The sequence below is a fragment of the Cryptomeria japonica genome, chromosome 9, assembly GCF_030272615.1.
Source record: "Cryptomeria japonica chromosome 9, Sugi_1.0, whole genome shotgun sequence".
NCBI classification, from domain to species: Eukaryota; Viridiplantae; Streptophyta; class Pinopsida; order Cupressales; family Cupressaceae; genus Cryptomeria; species Cryptomeria japonica.
Window position 1 is genome coordinate 733,198,790 of NC_081413.1, and position 18,922 is coordinate 733,217,711.

The 18,922-nt window shown below is 37.7% G+C and overlaps 1 protein-coding gene across 2 annotated transcripts in view; it reads left to right on the forward strand.

Moving 5' to 3' along the window:
• The first annotated feature begins 3,127 nt into the window (after positions 1-3,127).
• LOC131038702 (SNARE-interacting protein KEULE) overlaps positions 3,128-18,922 on the forward strand; it is a 193,577-nt gene continuing 177,782 nt past the window's right edge. The window contains exons 1-2 of one of the 2 annotated variants that reach the window (XM_057971223.2): positions 3,133-3,345; positions 3,455-3,553. In XM_057971223.2, the coding sequence (XP_057827206.1) occupies positions 3,487-3,553 (67 nt within the window). In that variant the 5' untranslated portion in view covers positions 3,133-3,345; positions 3,455-3,486. Of the gene's footprint in view, positions 3,554-18,922 lie in introns of both variants that reach the window. The other variant, XM_057971224.2, reaches the window with a different exon arrangement.

The following is an 18,922-nucleotide window of genomic DNA, read 5'->3' on the forward strand; positions in this document are numbered from 1 at the left end:
CATGAATTGTTTCTTGATTTAATTGTGTTGTTAAGATTAAGGTGTCATCTACCTTGTAAATCCTATAAATCCTATTCATATTGGATGGTTCCAACATCCCGGGAAAGTGTCTTGAGGCACTCAGGGTGTATTGGGAAAATATTTTGTAATAGTTATTTTCCCTATTGTTTGTAATGTTTTCACAAGGGGTGATGGGTTCCCTTAGCAATGATAATGGTGGGTTATGAACATAATGATTTAATATTATTTTCGCCACATGTGGATGCCCAAAATGTTGAACTCACCACAAGATTGAGGGGGGGGGGGGGGAGGTGAATGGTCTTGAGCAAGTCCTTAAACTTTTTTAATCACAAACACTTATCAATTATCTTTAACCAACAAAAAATCAATGAAAGATGAAACAACAAACACCAAACACATGAACACTAGATTTATATCTGTAATTTGGTCTTTTGTGGACACATATTATAATTTGACTTCCTTCTCTGCAACCTTCTCTCTTTAAAAATGATACCGGATATAAATGTGTTTAGTCCTTGAATGCATCACTAAATCCTTTGAAATTTTAATTGCATTTGTGTTATTAGACATAATAGGAATTGACTAATCATACATCACCTTGATATCTTTGAGAGTTTGCTTCATCCACATTACTTCAGTGCAACATTCATAGAACACCATTAAATCTAGAACCGCAAGCCATCATGTTCAAAAGTGGAGGAATGCAAAGCATTCTCCCATAAAAATTTAAATACTCGTTCCTACATATTTCAACTTCCACTACTGTCACCTTCCAAAAACACCACGTACTCAATCAATATCACCACTAGACAACATAACAACACCTGAATAATCATTTTTGGACCTTTACATGTCATGCATCAATTCACGCATATCAGGTTGACATCAATGACAACACTGAACACACATTGCTAACATAGAATGGGATAATTAATGATATGTAAAGTAGACAAATCAGTGACCTTTGGGACTATCCAAGTGGGGGCTTGAATGAGGTAACATGTATCACTTGGTATTCCATCATTTATTTTATATTTAATTAAATATTTATCTTGCAATATTGGGCACCCAAGTTGGAGAAAAAGTATTGGAGACAAAACTAATGTCCTTTCAACTTTCATGGAGGTAATTGAAGGATTGGGGTCGTTTGGAATGAATAGCCTTCTTTGGACACCTTGTTTGGTGGTTTTGAAGCTCTTGTCATTCTATATAAACAACTCTTTGAATGTAGACATTGTGACTAACAATTGAATGTAGAGTTACTCTACAAGAACAAGGATAGGTGGGACGAATAAGGAGGTTGTCCACAAATACACAGTGGCTACCATTTTGGAGGCAAATTGAAGGATGGGAGTGAATGTAATGTAATCGTATTAATTGTTGATAATGCGTACTCAACCTCTCTTCTCGGTGGGTATTATGTGATGTTCTCATGTTGCTTGAATTTGTGCTTATTTGCTACTATCTTATGGTGGCAATATTCTTTATTTATTGATGTAATAAGTTTATGTAAGGTAGTATTAATAAGCATTCTATGAAGGTTGTTTTTTAGCATCATCAAGAAGAAGGATCTAATCATGGTATTTCCACACCAAGGCAACTTAATTTTAGATTTGCATACAAGTTTCAAACTTTCTTTTTGTAGTTGTCCAAGCCTTGTATCTCATTATTTGATTGGTTTATTTAGTAGAGATTGATCTTCACAATCTTGTATATTTCTCAACACGTGCAATGAACACAAATTAGCATATTCAAATAAAAAAATAATCCATGCTAATATTATTGATTATGAAAATTATATGTTTATAACTTATGGTGTTTACAAACACCTTTGGGGAATTCACTAAGCAAGAATCTTCTCCTTATGCAAAGTCCTAGGTATCAAATCAATAACTTCTCATAGACTAGTGGTAGACAATACATGACAAATGTAAAAAAATATCCTAAATGAGAGTAAGTTAAAATTCAAGTATAGAAATGTCTTACTTGGAGCTTATATTGTGGTATAAATATTAAATTGAGTGTGCAAAGACAATGAGAGTAAGATTGACTTGAAAAACCACTAAATTTGGATAAGAATACCTCTATAAATTTGTAGTAATAGTTGAGAAAATAAAAAGCTAGATTAATGAGTAGCTCATTTATTGGTTTAAATAGTGAGATTATCTATTTAGCTAGCTTTTAGCCTACCTAGGAGAAGCCCTATTCACACTAGTTAAGTCTTGAAACTTAGGACTTTTTTCCTTCACGTGGTTGAGACACCTAGTACATACACACCTTACACATCCTCAAACGCTTGTTGCTTGAGCTTAGTTGTGTTGCACATTTGGAGGGGTAGCCAATTGTTTAGTCCTACCTTTCTACCTCCTCTACCTTGTCCACATATGTAAAGCTCTCATTGTAAATTTACACACTCTCATTTGTAAATGATAAATACCACATTGTGCTCATTTTGTTTCACTAATGGAAGGTTATTTTGCATTTTCAAATATTGACATCTCCAACTTAGTATCAGAGTATGTGACTGCTTGACATTTGTGGCTTGATTGGTATTAGCATTCTTTGTAGAGATTTTGGTGAATCCAACATCATCATATTCCAAATGAATTAGGGGTGATACCTTTTTCTACTTGAAAGTTGGCACAAATTGACTAGTTAGAATTGAGTTGGTTTGACCTATAATTAAAATTGAATTTAAATTATTTGAAATCAAATGTACACTCACTAAACTAAATTCATATAATTAAATTGATCCATACATAAAATAAAAAAATAAACTTTATATAATAATAATTTGAAAGATGACAATATTTAATATTTTTAAATCGTGATTGTAACAATAAAATAAGATTTTGTTTATAAAAAAATCATACTCCCAAACAAAATCATTGTTGAAAAATTGAGGTTATGCATTCTTCACAAGGAAGAATACCAATTTTCCTCCCAGGCGAATATCATCTTCTTAAGCATCAACCTTTCCTTGAAAGGAAAAATAAAAAACGGAGCGAGACGACGGTTTAACGAGCGTTAAAAACGAGTAAAGATCGCGTGAAGAAAAAGCCCAACAAAATTGGCAACCTATACGCGCTAGAAACTGCTAAACTGAATACAAAGACGAATAAAAAACGTTGACTAATTATTAAACCATAGCAGAAGAAGACACAATATCTATTTCAATTTATTTGACGGGAACCCTGCAAAAAATAAAGGCTGGCCGATCTCCGCCAAATTTGAATCATCCACCACACTTAGCGGCGATTCGAAGATCCCGCAGAAAATAAGTGGACGTGTCTGGGTGAAAACTAAATTGCCATCAGTCGAAGGGTTTGTAAACGCTTTTGGGATTCAGTTGCGCTCATTGGCGAGAATTCTCGTAAACATTTTGAAGATCAAATTGCGCTCATTGGCGAGGGTTTTGTAATTATTTTGGCAGAAAAGAAGGAAAAAGCAAGGGCTTGATAAGCTATGGCAGTGGCCAATGGAGATTCTTTGCACGGGGAGGTCAGATCTTTTCGACACCTTACCCGCGACCGTAAGTTGCTACTGATTTTGCCCAATTTAGAAAAGAAATCTGTTCTTGGTCTTTAAATTTTTGGTTGTCTGTTGTTTAAATTCACATAGCTTAATTATGGTCATTCACTTCTAGTGTTAATCTGGGCCACGCTTATTCTCTTCTTGTTTCACTGTGTTTTTTAATTATCTTGAATGGCTCAATTGTGGAGGCATTTGCCAGAGTTATCCCCGGTTGGGCCTCGCCGCTTCGCAATTTTGTTGATTTCTAAATTGGATAGATGTGACTAGGGATAATTTTAGCGGCTGAGATTCGCCAATTGGCTCTTCAAGGGAACTTTTTCCTGAAAAAATTAAGTTCACAAATTGATCACTTTTTATTAAAGGTAATTGTGGACATCTTCAAGGGCAGACTGGGTTATAAGGATGAACATGTCACAGGCTTCCTTCGTCCTGGGATGGACATTTCCCAAGGTTCATTCGTCCTACGAATCCTTTTCCATTGGTGTTGGCTGAGTACCGAGTAGGGACTTCCTGGAGAAGAGGGCTAATGGAGAACAAGGTTCTTTGTCTGCTGTAGAAAGGAAGAAACAAAGAAGTTTTATTTTTCTGCAAATGCCGAATATAATTTAGTGAGAGTTGAATGCGCAAGAGGTCGCAATAGCAACTGGGTCGTAGGGATGAACATTACCCAAGTTTCCCTTTTGACAGGGGCTTTGTCAAAATTTTTGCAACCTACTCATCCGACGGAACATATTGAAGGATGATCACTACCTTTTGATAGGAGCTTTGTCAAAATGTTTGCATCCTACTCATCTGAAGGAACATATTGAAGAACGATTACTATTAATAGGGGCTTTGTCAAAATGGTTGCAACCTACTCATCTGAAGGAACATATCGATGATCACTATTTTTTGAACTTTTTCTTTGAGAAAATGATTTTGAATGGCAATGTGTATGGAGTGATCATGAAAACTGAATTTTTAGATAATGCAACTTTGATTGTCATAGTACACTATATTCGACTCCAAAATCTGATTGGTAAGCTCTGCAATCAACTTGCGAAGCTCAGTAGCCTCAAAACTAGTAGAAGAAACTGCTATATTCTTTCCTTCGGTTGAACTTAACGTAACTACATCTTATTTCCTACTAAACTAGAATATCATGCCTAACATTAAATTGAAACAAAACTTTGAAGTGCTTTTCCTATCACTAGCATCGTTTGCCTAGAATCAGCAAAACTATATAGTATTAACATTTCATTTCCAACATATTTGAATTCATGGTTTACAAACTTGGAGTCAGGAATTTTGGTGAGTACTTGGCAAAATTCAACAACTTAAAAGAACTTAAATTTATAGAAAATACAACTACAAAGTGTATTAAATGAGTTTGGTGGAGATTTGGGGGCAAATTTTTTTCTATAATTTGCACAAGAAAACTCAAATTTTAAAAAATATTGTTTTTTCCCTATTCAAACCATGTCCAAATAGTGCCCCTATGAGCTTTTTTGATGGACCTACTTGTCGGCAAGTACTTGAAAACTCAACATCTTTGAGCGACAAGTTAACTGTGAAATACTCATTTCAGAAAAAAATTTGCAAATACTTGGTGACTTGCCTCCGATGCGAGAGACTGAGTCCCCTGCCCTCAAATTCAAATCTTAAAACACAGAACTAAAACAGAGACACTGTTTTTCAAAACTCTTAATTGCAACAAAATAAATTATTCAAACACTGGCAATGTAGAACAAATTGATTCCATTCACAACCGAACCAATTTATGCATAATAAAATTGAATTCAAATCTACATTAAAGTCATTTCATGCTTGCTACTACTGGCAAGGCGCTGGGAGCAAGGCTACTGGCAAAGCGCTGGGAGCAAGGCTCTGCCTCTTCCCAGCGCCATCTGCTGTCTTTCACAATGTCCTCACCTCTCACCTTGCTCTCACTCTCTTGTCTTATGCGCAGGCTATTTCTTTTCTTACCTGCACCAAACTCTCTACTACGCACCTCTCTGTCTTCACAGTCTATACAGCCCCTCTTTCTTGTCCACTTCACCCTTTTGACTGTTTCCTCTACCATGCAGCCCACACCATATCATGCAACCCCCACTGCATGCGATGGAAAAAGTCTTTTCCTCTCCAAATTCTGTTCCACACCCACTCTACTCTCTTGCAGCTCTGTCTTTTTCCCTTTTTAATATTTTCAGCACCCATTCATCTTCCTTCTCATTCGATGCAGCCACACACTCTCATTGGCCTTGCACTGGCTCCACTCCTGCTGCGCCACCCCACTATCTCTTTTAATTCTGTATTTTTCTTCACGGTTCACTTCATTGCTCCATTCGAATTCCCCCAGGTGACTGTATATCTTCCTCTCCTCTTCTATGCAGCAAATAAAAATTCATTTTACCATTCAACTTCAACTGTTATCTTTGTTTGAATCTTCATTTCTTTTTTTGTGATGCCTGTCAGTTGCATTAGTGCAGAGGTTTCAGAGTCACCTCTTGCAGTTATGAAACTACATCTATGTTCCATGTGCCAAGGATGCTGGTAATGGCTGTGTGATTTTACGTTACACTTGCCAAGTGTCTAATAAAGCCTTCTCTACAAATCCATTTGACAAATGTCCATACGTCGTTTTGATGCTCCCATTCTGGCACGGGTAGGCAGGATGCTTCTGCATCAGAGGTACTTGGTAGAAAGTTTGTGAGCATAGGCTCACAAAAGCAGAGTTGAGTGATGGAATCACCCTTTGAGATTGTGAACAATCTGCAGCGAACTCCATCGTTGTGACAATTGCACATGAAACTATTGCTTTTTCCTCTTTTTTTAGCGTCTCGTTGGAACAATTGTCACTCTCCTGTTGCAACTCTGCTTACCACTCTTCGCTCCTCTCGTGGATTGGCATCCACCATGTACAGTCCTTCTCTACCAATGACTCTCTTCTCTTCTTCACCTTCGTAGGATCCAATTCACCATCAGTTGACTTCCTCAACTAAATATCCTCTCCACTCTTCCCCTCTTTTGTGGATTTCAATCCACCACGAACTGACCACCTCCACCAAGTTTCACCTGCACAATTGTTCACAACTTGCACATACAAATTTGCAACATCTATATTCCACTTTGTCACTACACAATCCTCTTTGTCACTCATTTCAACACACAAATCCATCTCAAATTCTTTATTACAAAATTCATAAAAATTACCTCTTCTGCTGCAACATCTTCTTCATCACCTCTCACTGCGTCTAAAACTTCCTTACGTAAATCAACTTCTTTCTCATTCTCTTCATTCGAAGTGATCTCTTCCCCAAGCAATGGTTTGTCTTCATCAGGTCCTCGATCAACCTTTGCTACAGCTTCAACTTCGTTCTCTTCTTCCATGCCCTTAACAAGACATGTAAATGTGTCATCTCTTTGACCTGCAACCAATGCATCCCACTCTACCTCCACTGCTGTAATCCTCGTTAACAAATCATCTCTTTCTCTTTCCATTTCCACACTCTCTAACAAATAGTCAAACCTCTAACCAGGCAGTCTTCATCTTCACCATTCTTAAGCAAATCAACCTCATCATAACATTCAATAAAATCAGAATTTACCTTGTCACTTTGTGCTGAAACTTTGGCTCTACTTGCAATGAGTTTATCCCACTTTGCTTGAATCTGTTAAAGTAAATCCTCCTGTTCACTTGCATACACAACTTCACTTACAAATACATCTTTGTTAGAAAAATAATGGGACTCCTGCATGCCCATATTTTTTTCTTCTCTTCTCTTTTCTACACAAATCTTCAAACCTTCATCTCTCTTTCAATGTTCAGGAGTATTATTGTAAAATGCCTCCTTTGGTGATCCGTTTACAATCACAGGAACCTCCGCTTCTCAAACCCTCTAAAAATTTCTTCTTACAATTTGCACATTCATCTGCAAGCAAAATCTACACACTCTCCACCCTTAAGTCCTGGTTCAAACTGCCTCCAATTGACACTTCTGGATACACACACAGGAACACTGCTCTGATACGACTGATGCAAGAAACTGAGCTCTTTGCTTCTCAAATTCAAATCTTAAAACATAAAACTAAAAAAAGACACTGTTTTCAAAACTCTTGATTGCAACAAAATAAATTATTCAAACACTAGCAATGTAGAACAAATTGATTCCATTCACAACCGTACCAATTTATGTATAATAAAATTGTATTCAAATCTACATTAAAATCATTTAATGGTTGATACTACTGGCAAATAATAAGAAGTAAATAATAATAATCCTCTTCCCAACGCCTTCTGCTTGCTTTCACAATGTCCCCACCTCTTGTAATGTCCCCACTTTGAAATAGAATTTAATGGTAAATAATAATAATAAAATTAAAATTCAAAAGAATAAAAATAAAATTAAAATTAAAATATAAAAGAATATAATTAAATATAATTATAATTTAATTAAGTTAATGAATGGTCAAAAGACATGGAATGAAAAGTTGTGACTCCCTCAAACCTGAGATATAAAAGGGAGAAGAGAACCTTTTTTGAGAGGGGGATAACTTTTGGGAATAAGAAGTGCAGATCAGATTTAAATAAGAAGTGCAGATCTGATTGTGAAAGGTTGTGTCCCTTTCAAAGGGCAGAAATAATGAAGAGTTGCACTGTTTCAAAGGTGGCTAATGGTGAAATGGTGTGTCTCTTGCCAAAGGGCATACATGATGAAGAGGTGTGACCTCCTCCTCACATTGAGAGATAAAGGAAAGGAATCAAAAGCTTTTAGGGACATCACCGTCGATCAGATCAGATCAGATCAGAATTGCTATTAAGTTCAGGCAGTAACATCCTTGTTCTTGGTGGTATGCATGGGGATGTGCTTAATATATGAAGCCTGATAATGTTCTTATGCAAAATTTAGTAGTAATAGTAATATAGACTGCAATATGTATGACAGTCATACTTAATTTCATATGCATTCATAGTGCACGTAAGACTATAATATCAATAGCCCATTCCTTAATACTTCTGCTAATGCCTATGGAGGATGGGAATGATTTGTGTAGGGAAAGGCGGTTTAAATCCTCATAAGTCAGGCAATCCCAAGATGGGGTAAGGACAGGTATGTCGGAAACTTTGAGGGGGTAGTCCCAAGATGAGGTAAGGGCCTGCATCTGGAAACCTTGAGGGAGCCTGCTTGTTGATTGGTCTCTAAGCGCCCTAGCACAATAATTTTCCGTTTAGAGAAGTAACGGGGATAAGACCTTGATATATATGGTCATGGAATTGTATTATTAAGAAGTAAATGCCTACTAATCTAAACATTTAAATTAAAATTTTATAATATTTAATGATGCATTCAATAATATAGATTAATTGTTGATAAATAACGTGCCTCTAAGTAGGGGACATCACACCTCTCACCTTGCTCTCACTCTCTTGTCTCATGCACAAGCTATTTGTTTTCTTACCTGCACCAAATTCTCCATTACGCACCTCTTTGTCTTCACTGTCTATACAACCCCTCTTTCTTGGCCACTTCACCCTTTTGGCTATTTCCTCTACAGTGCAGCCCACACCATATCATACAACCCCCATTACATGCGATGGAAAAGGTCTTTTCCTCTCCAAATTCTGTTCCACACCCCCTCTCCCATCTTGCAGCTCTGTCTTTTTCCCTTTTTAATATTTGCAGCACCCATTCATCTTCCTTCTCATTCGATGCAGTCACACACATTCTTTTTGGACTCACACTGGCTGCACTCCTCTTGCTTCACCGCCCTACTATTTGTTTTAATTCCACTTTTTCCTTCACAGTTCACATTCATTGCTCCATTCGAATTCCCCCTGGTGACTGTGTATCTTCCTCTCTATTGATGTGTTTTTTATGACACCATCCAACACAGAATAAAATACTAAGTATTCTATCCTCTCTTGAACAAAGATCTCTTGGATGCTAAACTATATGATCAAATGAGACGGCTCCAAGGTTCCGATAGTCAGGTCTTGACTTTATACGTGGATAGACTCAATGTGTTGATGTGATATTGCTGGAATCACAAGTGGACTTGCGTTTATACTTGAACTTTGTTAAAATTTGAGATCTAATTGACTTGAAAAAAAGATAAAAAGGAAAAGGGTTTAGAAAGACTATGATACTCCTAAGATCAATGATGACAATAGATGTTACTTAAACAAATTCCCTCAAAATCAAACCTTACTTCATCATGATGTCAACAACTACATGTTGATGTCTATTTTATCATCTACCAAACATTTAGAATAAAGTGCCCAAAGATAATTTATCCTCTCTTGAAAAATCACCGCGTATGATAAGATTGCTAGAAGATCATATGGCGATTCCAATTTTTCTTTAGTCAAGTCTTGACGTGTGGATAAGCTTAATGGGCGTTGTGATTTGCCGGTAATACACAAAGGGACTTATGCTTGAATGAATTGTCAACAACTTTGGGACTTAGATGGATTTGTCAATTAAAGCTCTCTCTTTTTCTTCTTTTTGGGATTTTCGGGGTTTAAGACTTTCAAAAAAAAGGACAAAAGGGATAAGGGTTGAGAAATCTACTCTAATCCTATGAATTCCAGAGACGGTATTGATTCAGTGAACTCAATAAACCACACTTTGTTTTGCCTCACTTAAGACAACTTACACAAAGTGGATGCAATCTTCAAGGGATGTGCTTATGATCAGAAGTTTAAGCATACACAAAATGGAAAGCTACTAAATTTGCACAGTGAATGAAAATCAAACCAATACTTATCAGATCTTTCATTCATCTAACAACGTAAAATAAATTCTAACTAATGTGTTGAAGAAATTGAAAAACTTGCTTAATCACTCAAACAATAGGGATTACAAAGCCTTAAGAGAAAGCACATATGTAATATATTATTTGAAAAATGACCTTCATGCAACAATATTTCAAAAACCTCACTCTCCAAATGAGAGGAGGCAACCTTATATAGGAGTTCAAAATTTTTGAATGGCCGAGATCGAACAACGATCAAGGGCCCAGATTAAAAGTTCAAAACCCTAATTAGGGTTTCCCCAAACTCTAATAGTTAAAATGAATAGGAAGGAGACAAGTGGCGCAACTGCTATTCTCATTGAGGTGAGTGTCCAGTTTCCTTTTTTGTAGATTCGATGTATCTGGACACAAGAAGTCGCACCTCCTCCATGGTGATACTTGGCAAGTTGCTTATTTGGAAGTCGACCATTACCACATCATCAGTACAGGTGGCGAGTATGCATTCCAGTCAATTGCTTGTGCAAGGAAATTCTCATCAATGAGGAGGAAACTTGAAATTCTAGAGAAATCTCCTTTGAGAATTGTTCCTGAAACCTTAAAAAAGTTTGATTGGATTCTAGCTCTCAGATTTTCGGCGCGCAAATGTTTTTCTCGCACCACCTCTCGCTGCCACATGAAATACCTTATCTTGAACATCCTTAACAATTTTCTCGACTTCCAAACACTTGGCTTCAGATTTCTTCAAGGTTTCAACCCTGGTTATCGAAGTAAAATACCAAGTGCTAAGGTTATATCTACTTCCTACTTGAATGACTCCTCCATCCACTAACTCCTGCTGAGAAAGCCCCCGGATGATCTTCAATTGTGGGAAAACCATATTCTGAATTTCTTCGACTTCTTCCCAATTCTCAGACAAATCTTGAATTGTGGCCAACAAAGAAGAGGTAGACTCATATGCTGATACTAGATTTTCAACAAGCGTATTTACATGCTTTAAGGCCTCAGAAGTCCATTCCTTGGCTTCTCTAAAGGCAGCCTTCATATCATCATAGTCCCTCATGAATTCTTGTGGAAGAGATGCAGGAGGAGTGATTGGTATTTCTTGATTTAGTGGCTTCGTCAAGTGTATCACATACTTCTTCCACTGCTCGTTCTTTTCTTCCAATCTTTTCCTTTTCTCTACTTCTTTGTTCAGCCTTTCCTTCAATGTATTGCAAGTATCATCAAACTCCTGAACTTCCTGGAGTTTGGTACTCTTTCCAAGGTTCATAGTGGTGATCTCATAATCTTCTAGAGCAAAATTATCCTGAGTTTTACAGTCTTTGGGTACAACTATCTGTACTGATTTGAATCCTACACTATCTCTTTGAATTAAAGAGAACTTCTTAGCTGGTTTGGGCGGTCTTATCTCAATTGGTTTATTCACCATAGCTAGGAATGCTGTTGTGTTCTCTTCTGAATGAGCTTCCTTAGGAGCCTTAGCCTTTATTCTTTCTCTCAACCAATCTGGAATGGTTGATTGCTCCATGCTACTCTCATCAAATTTATCTTCAGTTTCCTTGGGCGCAGTGACAATGCCAACAAGGAATTCTCTCGAAGGCTGTTCTTCAACTTCTACAATCTTGGCAGAATTTGACTCTTGAGCTGGTTCTTCCATTACCCCTTCAATTGAAGGAGAAGGAACTCTTACCCCATTATCTCCCATATCGGTATTCATCTCCCGTTCATTAGTTGTAGTCTTGACTAGAACAACGGATGCAGCACTTAAGGTCGAATGACGACCATCTGATTTATACCTTCTACTTGCATCTCCAACTATTTTCTTTCCTTTACCCCTCATAGAATTTTCAGTGGGTTCTTTCCTTTTCTTGGACCCAACACTTGACGAAACACCATGGTTTGAAGACATCGATTCATTGGTTCCCATGAGATCATATGTGAGATCAACACCTTTTGATCTAAGACCCTTTGTCTTCTCCGTTGCCCACCATTTCGAATACTCAATCATTGGTCTCATGAGGTCGCTCAAATCAGACTTCGCAGAATTTGACCAATCAACCAAGGCAAGGGGCTCATTTCTCAATTTATCAAAGTGAGGCTGCTCAAACTCAAGATCATCCTCAAGCTAATCTGCTACACGGAATACTTTTGATACTCTAATCAAATTTAGGGGAAGTCTAGACCACAATGTCCTTCTGATTTCAAAGCTATCAGCTGCATTAGCCCAATAGTCTTCAAGATTAGGTCTATGCTCGAACATCTCTCCATCAACCTTTTTCATCCGGTGAAAAGGGTCAAAATGCCTTCGGGCCTTATACTGAAAGAATGGGTACCAAGAAATAGTCTTCAAGATCAGGTCTATGCTCGAACATCTCTCCATTAACCTTTTTCATCCGATGAAAAGGGTCAAAATGCCTTCTGGCCTTATACTGAAAGAATGGGTTCCAAGAAAGCTCCTTTTCAACCTGTTGTGACGTTTTCACACATCGCCCCATTGCAAATGGGGACCCATGTTTTTTGCTTTTTAGGGTTTGTTTTCTAGGTCTTTTAGGGTTTTGTTAGTTAGCCTTTGCATTTTGAGTGCTGTCAGGTGATCACATGGATAAGCAAGTCCGGCTTGAGTGATGCCCTAGTCCTGAAAATTTGGCTAAGTCTGGAATGTCCTGAAATTTGGCTAATAAAGTCTGGAATGTCCTGATCCTGAAATTTGACTAAGTCTGGAAATTGAAAAACCTCAAAAAGCTAGATTTTGGAATATAACTCCCGGAGGTCTGAAACCACTCTCAAACATCCTGAAAGTATATATGGAATATAACTTAAAGTATAAGGAAATGTTTCTTCTTTCTTATACTTAAATGTTATATTCCATAAAAGTTATCCTGATAGAGAGTTCGAAAAGTCAAATTTCGCTCTTGTCCTTCATTGAGGATCCAGAGCGAATTTCGCTCCTGTCCCTCCCAGGAGGACCAAGGCGAAGCGCTCCTGTCCCTCACCAAGGGTCCAGAGCGAAAAAGCTTAGTTGAGTCATTCCTGACCTCGTTTGGACGAATTGAGACATCAAAGGCATGGTGAAGGACGAAATGAGCATGATAGAGCATCCAGACTTGATCAAAAGCAATGAAATGATGAAGTTTTTGCCTAAAAGGTCAAATTCGCTCCTGTCCCTCACTGAGGGACTAGAGCGATTTTATTCATATGCACATTTTTAGACTTTGTTTGGACATTAACTTTTATTCATAGCATGAAGCAGGATGATATCTTCCCTAGCAAAGACATTTCGTGGTGAAAAGTGAAGCATTTGGGCTTGGAGGACAAAAAATCGCTCCTGTCCCTCACTGAAGGACCGGAGCTTGAAATCCAAAATTGCCTTGTCCTTGAAAGATTTGAACGATTTCGCGAATTGAGAAGATCAAAGGAGATACATTTTATCAGTTGAATATAACTTGAAAGCGCAATCATGAGGAAAATTGACCCTAGAAGCAAAATCGCTCCTGTCCCTCTGCCAGGGACCAGGGCGAAATTCAGTGTAGCTCCCGTCCCTCTCTCAGGTACCAGAGCGATTTTCCCTATAAGACAGGTTTTGGGCGAAGATCAAGTAAGTGTTAAGTTTGAGGCAAGCAAAGGAGGCGAAACGAATCCGTTGAAGATAATTTGAAGATTGCAAAAACGCCAAGTGAAGCCCATATTGTCCTAGGCGCTCCTGTCCCTCTCCCAGGGACCAGGGCGATTTCTTCCTTAGACAAATCTCTCGCCAAGATGAAGCAAATTACATGTCAAGGATGAGTGAAAGGGGGCACAACAAGTCTGTTGAAGATAATTTTAAACATGGGCAAAGTGTGATTGAGCCTAGAAAATGAAGTTTGCTCCTGTCCCTCTCCAAGGGACCAGAGCGAAATAGTCAAATATGCTTAAACTTTGAAGGCCACGTTCGTTTCAAATGTTCAAGAAGGAATAAAGGACATCATTCTATGCCTTGAAGACAATTTGATATCAATATGATGGAATATTTGCACCATAAACCAAAGTTCGCTCCTGTCCTTCAGTCAAGGACCAGGGCGATATTCATTAGACTGGTCATTTCTTTCAAAAACTACGTCAAGGCGAGGTTGCACAAGGTCGAAAATGCCTTTGAGAAGATGATAAGCAAGGAACCAAACGTCAAAAGGTGACCAACTTGAGCAAAGAGGAAAGTTCGCTCCTGTCCTTCAGTCAAGGACCAGGGCGATATTCATAAAATCAATCATTCTTTCTAAAGGATCACATCAAATCAAAGTTACACAAGATTGAAAACGTCATTAGAAAGGTGATGAACAAGGAGTTGAGGTTAAAAAATGACAAATTTGAGCTAGGATTCAAAGTTCGCTCTTGTCCCTCACCAAGGGACCAGGGCGATGAACATTCAAATATCAAATTTGCCTTGTAAAAGACAAGTAAGTATGTGTGGAATGAAAGAAACAACGTTATTGTTTGCCTTATGACGAGGATTGGTGATCGAAGATGCAAGATCAAGGAGAAAACATCAGGATCGCTCCTGTCCCTCACCAAGGGACTAGGGCGATATTAGTCACAAAAGGCATTCATTTACAAAATCAAGTCACTCAAGTTCGAAGTTCCTTGTAAGCATGCCACTTTCAACATGGAGATGATGGTTTCAAACGTCAAAGGCACAAGAATCAAGATCAAAATGGTAATTTGCTCCTGTCCCTCAGTCAGGGACTAGGGCGATAATGGTTTGTGTCTTTACCTTTTCTAAATTCGGCGCTAACAAACATTTTTTGAATTTATTTTAAATGCTAAAAATCGATAAGTTTGAAAATTCAATTAAGTAGCATTTAAAAATTGCGCTAAAACATTAATTAATTAATTTTTTGCCTTTTGAAAATCGAGTTTATTAATAAAAAAAAAAACGATGGCATTTAATTAATTAATTATTATTTTAAATAATAAAATGGGGCGCTTGGGTTTTAATTTTCAATTATTTATAAAAGTCGGCCTTTGTGTTTTTATTTAAAATTGTTTTTTAATTGCCTCATTTTGTAAAAGTCGGCCTAGAGGTAAATGAGAGGTGAGCGCTTATAAAGGGAGGGTGAAAATTTCATTTTCAAATCATTATTCAATCATCTCTTACATGCGATTTGGAGAAAGCAAAGGTGGTGTGAAACATCTTCAAAGGGGAGTGCGAGCTTGAAGTTAGAGTTAAGGCGAACTTGCCAAAAATATTGAAGATCCGGTTTTGCAGTTTTGTTTTGTTGATCACTGTTTTGCAGAGTTCAATGTTTCCTCCAGTATATTCTGGTGTGATCAGATCTTGAGCTGAGATTTTGGGAGATTGTTTGGGTTGGCCTTGTGATAACTCTCCTCACATTGACTAATCACTGTCATTGACTAATCGCTGCCTTAGTAATTTAATTGCTATTTTCAATGCTTTAATATTACTATGTTTATGAACTGCGATAGCCTCTATCTTTTAATAATTTTTAATCACTGATTCTTAGAAGATAACTCATTGGCTTTTGTTGTACTTCTATAGCAACTATATTTGGTAATGTACCCATACTAGGTTGTATTGGTGTTAAAGACAAATCATAGACTTCATAGTTTTTGGCTGGTTGATCACGAGGATATCCTAGTTGGTGATAAATATTGGTATGAATACGACTTAAGCAATTTCGGATATTCATTAATTTTGATCGTCTCTTTAACAAAGATAAATGGAATGCCACATATAGAGACACTTCACTGTAATTCCTTTCTTCGAATATGTTATTATTTAGTGGTTTGATTCTTCGATATCTATTGGTTCAATGTTGGATGATTATTGACTCTAATCATTAGGGTCATATCTTATGTGTAATTTGACTATGGGTGCTAGGATTATAATCTTTTATAATGGCCCCCTTACTTTTTTTTTGAATTATTTCAATTTTCAAACACCACAAACACCCGTTAAAGTTAGGAAATATAAACTCAATATTGCTGAAAGGGAACCCTTCGACTTTCTGATTACCAAGAGCCCAATGTGGGAAGGTGAGACTTGAGAGCATATGGTGAATAGGGGGTCGTTAGCTCCAATAATCAACTAAAATTACAATGCCGAGCGGCAAGCCAACCCCTTCCGCTTGTCCAGCGGGCAAGAACTAAAAGATAATCTCTCAACTACTTTTCAGCGGGAGGACGATTATTACAACAAGGAAATAGATCACTCAACCACTTATGCAGTGGGAGGACAATTATTACAAACAAGGAAATAGATCACTCAACCACTTATGTAGCGGGAGGATTGAAAAACTTAATAACAATCCACTCAACTGCTTACTTAGTGGGAGTACTGAAGTACAATGAGATAAGATAGGCAGCAAAGCCAGCTCTTCCACTTATTCAGTGGGTCTTGTGATACAATTCAAAATAAGATAGCTGTTAGTACTTAGTACTACTGATCAGCTTTACATTACATAGCATGAATTTTCAGATTAAAGATATCACTGTCCAAAGCTGCAAATAATGTTTAATGCACTCCACAAGCTACGAAAGATCAACTACCCCCAAAAACAACCTCACACTCCAAATTTCAGAATCTGATATACTTTTCCAGAAGCTGAATAACATAGACCAGCAACTTCTAACCACACTAAAATGCACACAACTCCTCCAAAACTCAATGGAAAGACTCGAGATTGATTGCAAATGATTTATAGGAAGGAGGCGACTTGATTAAGACCAACACACAGCTGCAAACTTGCTCAAAGCATTAATGCACGCATTTCTAGACAACCCCAGCATGGTACAGCCTGAGAACAGGGCGATTTGCTCTAATAATTTCACAACTCCAAATTAGACTTTGAAAACTGGCGTAAAGGATTGCCTAGGGAATAGGAAAATGATGAGAGAATACCTAGAAGCCACAAGAATTCACCCATAGACTTATGATGACAAAAACACTTCAGCACTACAACCGACCTGCAACCTGGAAACACACAAACACCCCAAAACACATCAGAAAACATCAAATGTTACTACATCAATGAACTCCATTCGTTCTTTAGTGTAAAGAATAGTCTCTCAATCTCAACTAGTTGCTATCTTTCAAGCAAGAAGCCAAGAATCAGCTAGGAGGTATGCATTCCTCGAAGCAATCACTATGAGTTTTGGTAGCACTTTGTTGCAAAATAAACATGAATACTCTCAAATGAAGGCCAATGCACATATTTATAACTGTAGGATTTTGCCAAGATCAAGGGCACAATGAAAAGCATAAAAGAGACAATAGAATGACAAGAACAAACTGTATTCTCATCAGTATGCAAAATGATCAACTGGATTAACCAATACAATGAATAGAGGCCTGCTTATATAGGCAAGGCCATATGGATGTATGAGCAGACAAATATGACATGTGGCTCAATGAGAAACAAGGGTAGGTAAGAAATACTAAGGGTAGGTAGGAGAAATAATATAATATTCCACAAGAGGTGGATGACCCACCGAATGTGGAGTGTAACAGCAAAATAAAACCACAAAAGGTGAAATTTCTCCTACAAGCTCTATCCCTAAGTGCACACTTCTCTAAGTGTCTCAAATCCAAACTACGAAGAGATGCATTATCCTAAGTTAACTTAAGTAAGTGTAATAATATCCATAATGAATATTTATTTACACCAACAATAACTTCCTCCTCAAGTTGAACTTCTTTTCCCTCCAATATTGGATTAAACGACTACATTCCAATTTCCTTAATTTGCATTTCATTTCATTTTTCCCAAAATCGCCCATCACATGGTGGCAAATACACTTTATAAAAAATACATCAATAAAGTGTATTATGACGTCCAAAGAATAAAGTGAATTATATCATAAAATTGTCTTATTTTCCTCCTAACGCGTTGTTGTGACCATTTCACACATCGCCCTATCAGGATGGGGACCCCCTCTTTCTTTTTGGGTTTTACTTTCCCTTAGCTAGGTTTTTTCTCTGCCTGCTAGGTGTTTTGAGTGAGTTAGTGGTCGCTTGGGTTGGGTAGGTTAGGGTTTCCTTCAAAAAGCTCATCTAGGGTTTCTTTCAGAGCTAAATGTAACCTGGACTTGGGGAAGTCGTATGTTGTTTGCCTTGAACCCTAGGGTTATCTTAGAGGAACCTTACCTTTCAGGAGATTGAAGATGGATGAATTGTGCAAAAGAGATAAAAGTCTCAAGTCAGGGTAGGTCAAGGTTGTTGGTTTTCTTATCAAGGTCTTGTCTTCCGTCAAGTCAGAGTCAATCAGGCAGAGCCAGTGGCAAAGGGAAGATTCAGGAGGCGATTTTAGGAATTGTTGAGTGAATTGGCAAGGATATGGAAAGAAATGCATCAAAGGGTTGAGTCTAAGGCAAAGTCAAGACATTTTCAAGGTGAATTAAGCCTAGATTAGGAATTTCGCTCCTGACCCTTCCAAAGGGTCCAGAGCGAAATCCTCCATTTGACCTTTTTTGCCTTAAGCCCTAGGTTGGCCTTGTCTGGAGCTAGTTTGATTGTGGATTGCCTTGATTGGGATGGAAGGAAGTTGAATTGATTACGTGTGAGGAAGAAGTGGAGGAATTAAGTAGAAAATCAAGCCAAGAATGAGGATTTCACTCTTGACCCTTCCAAAGGGTCCAGAGC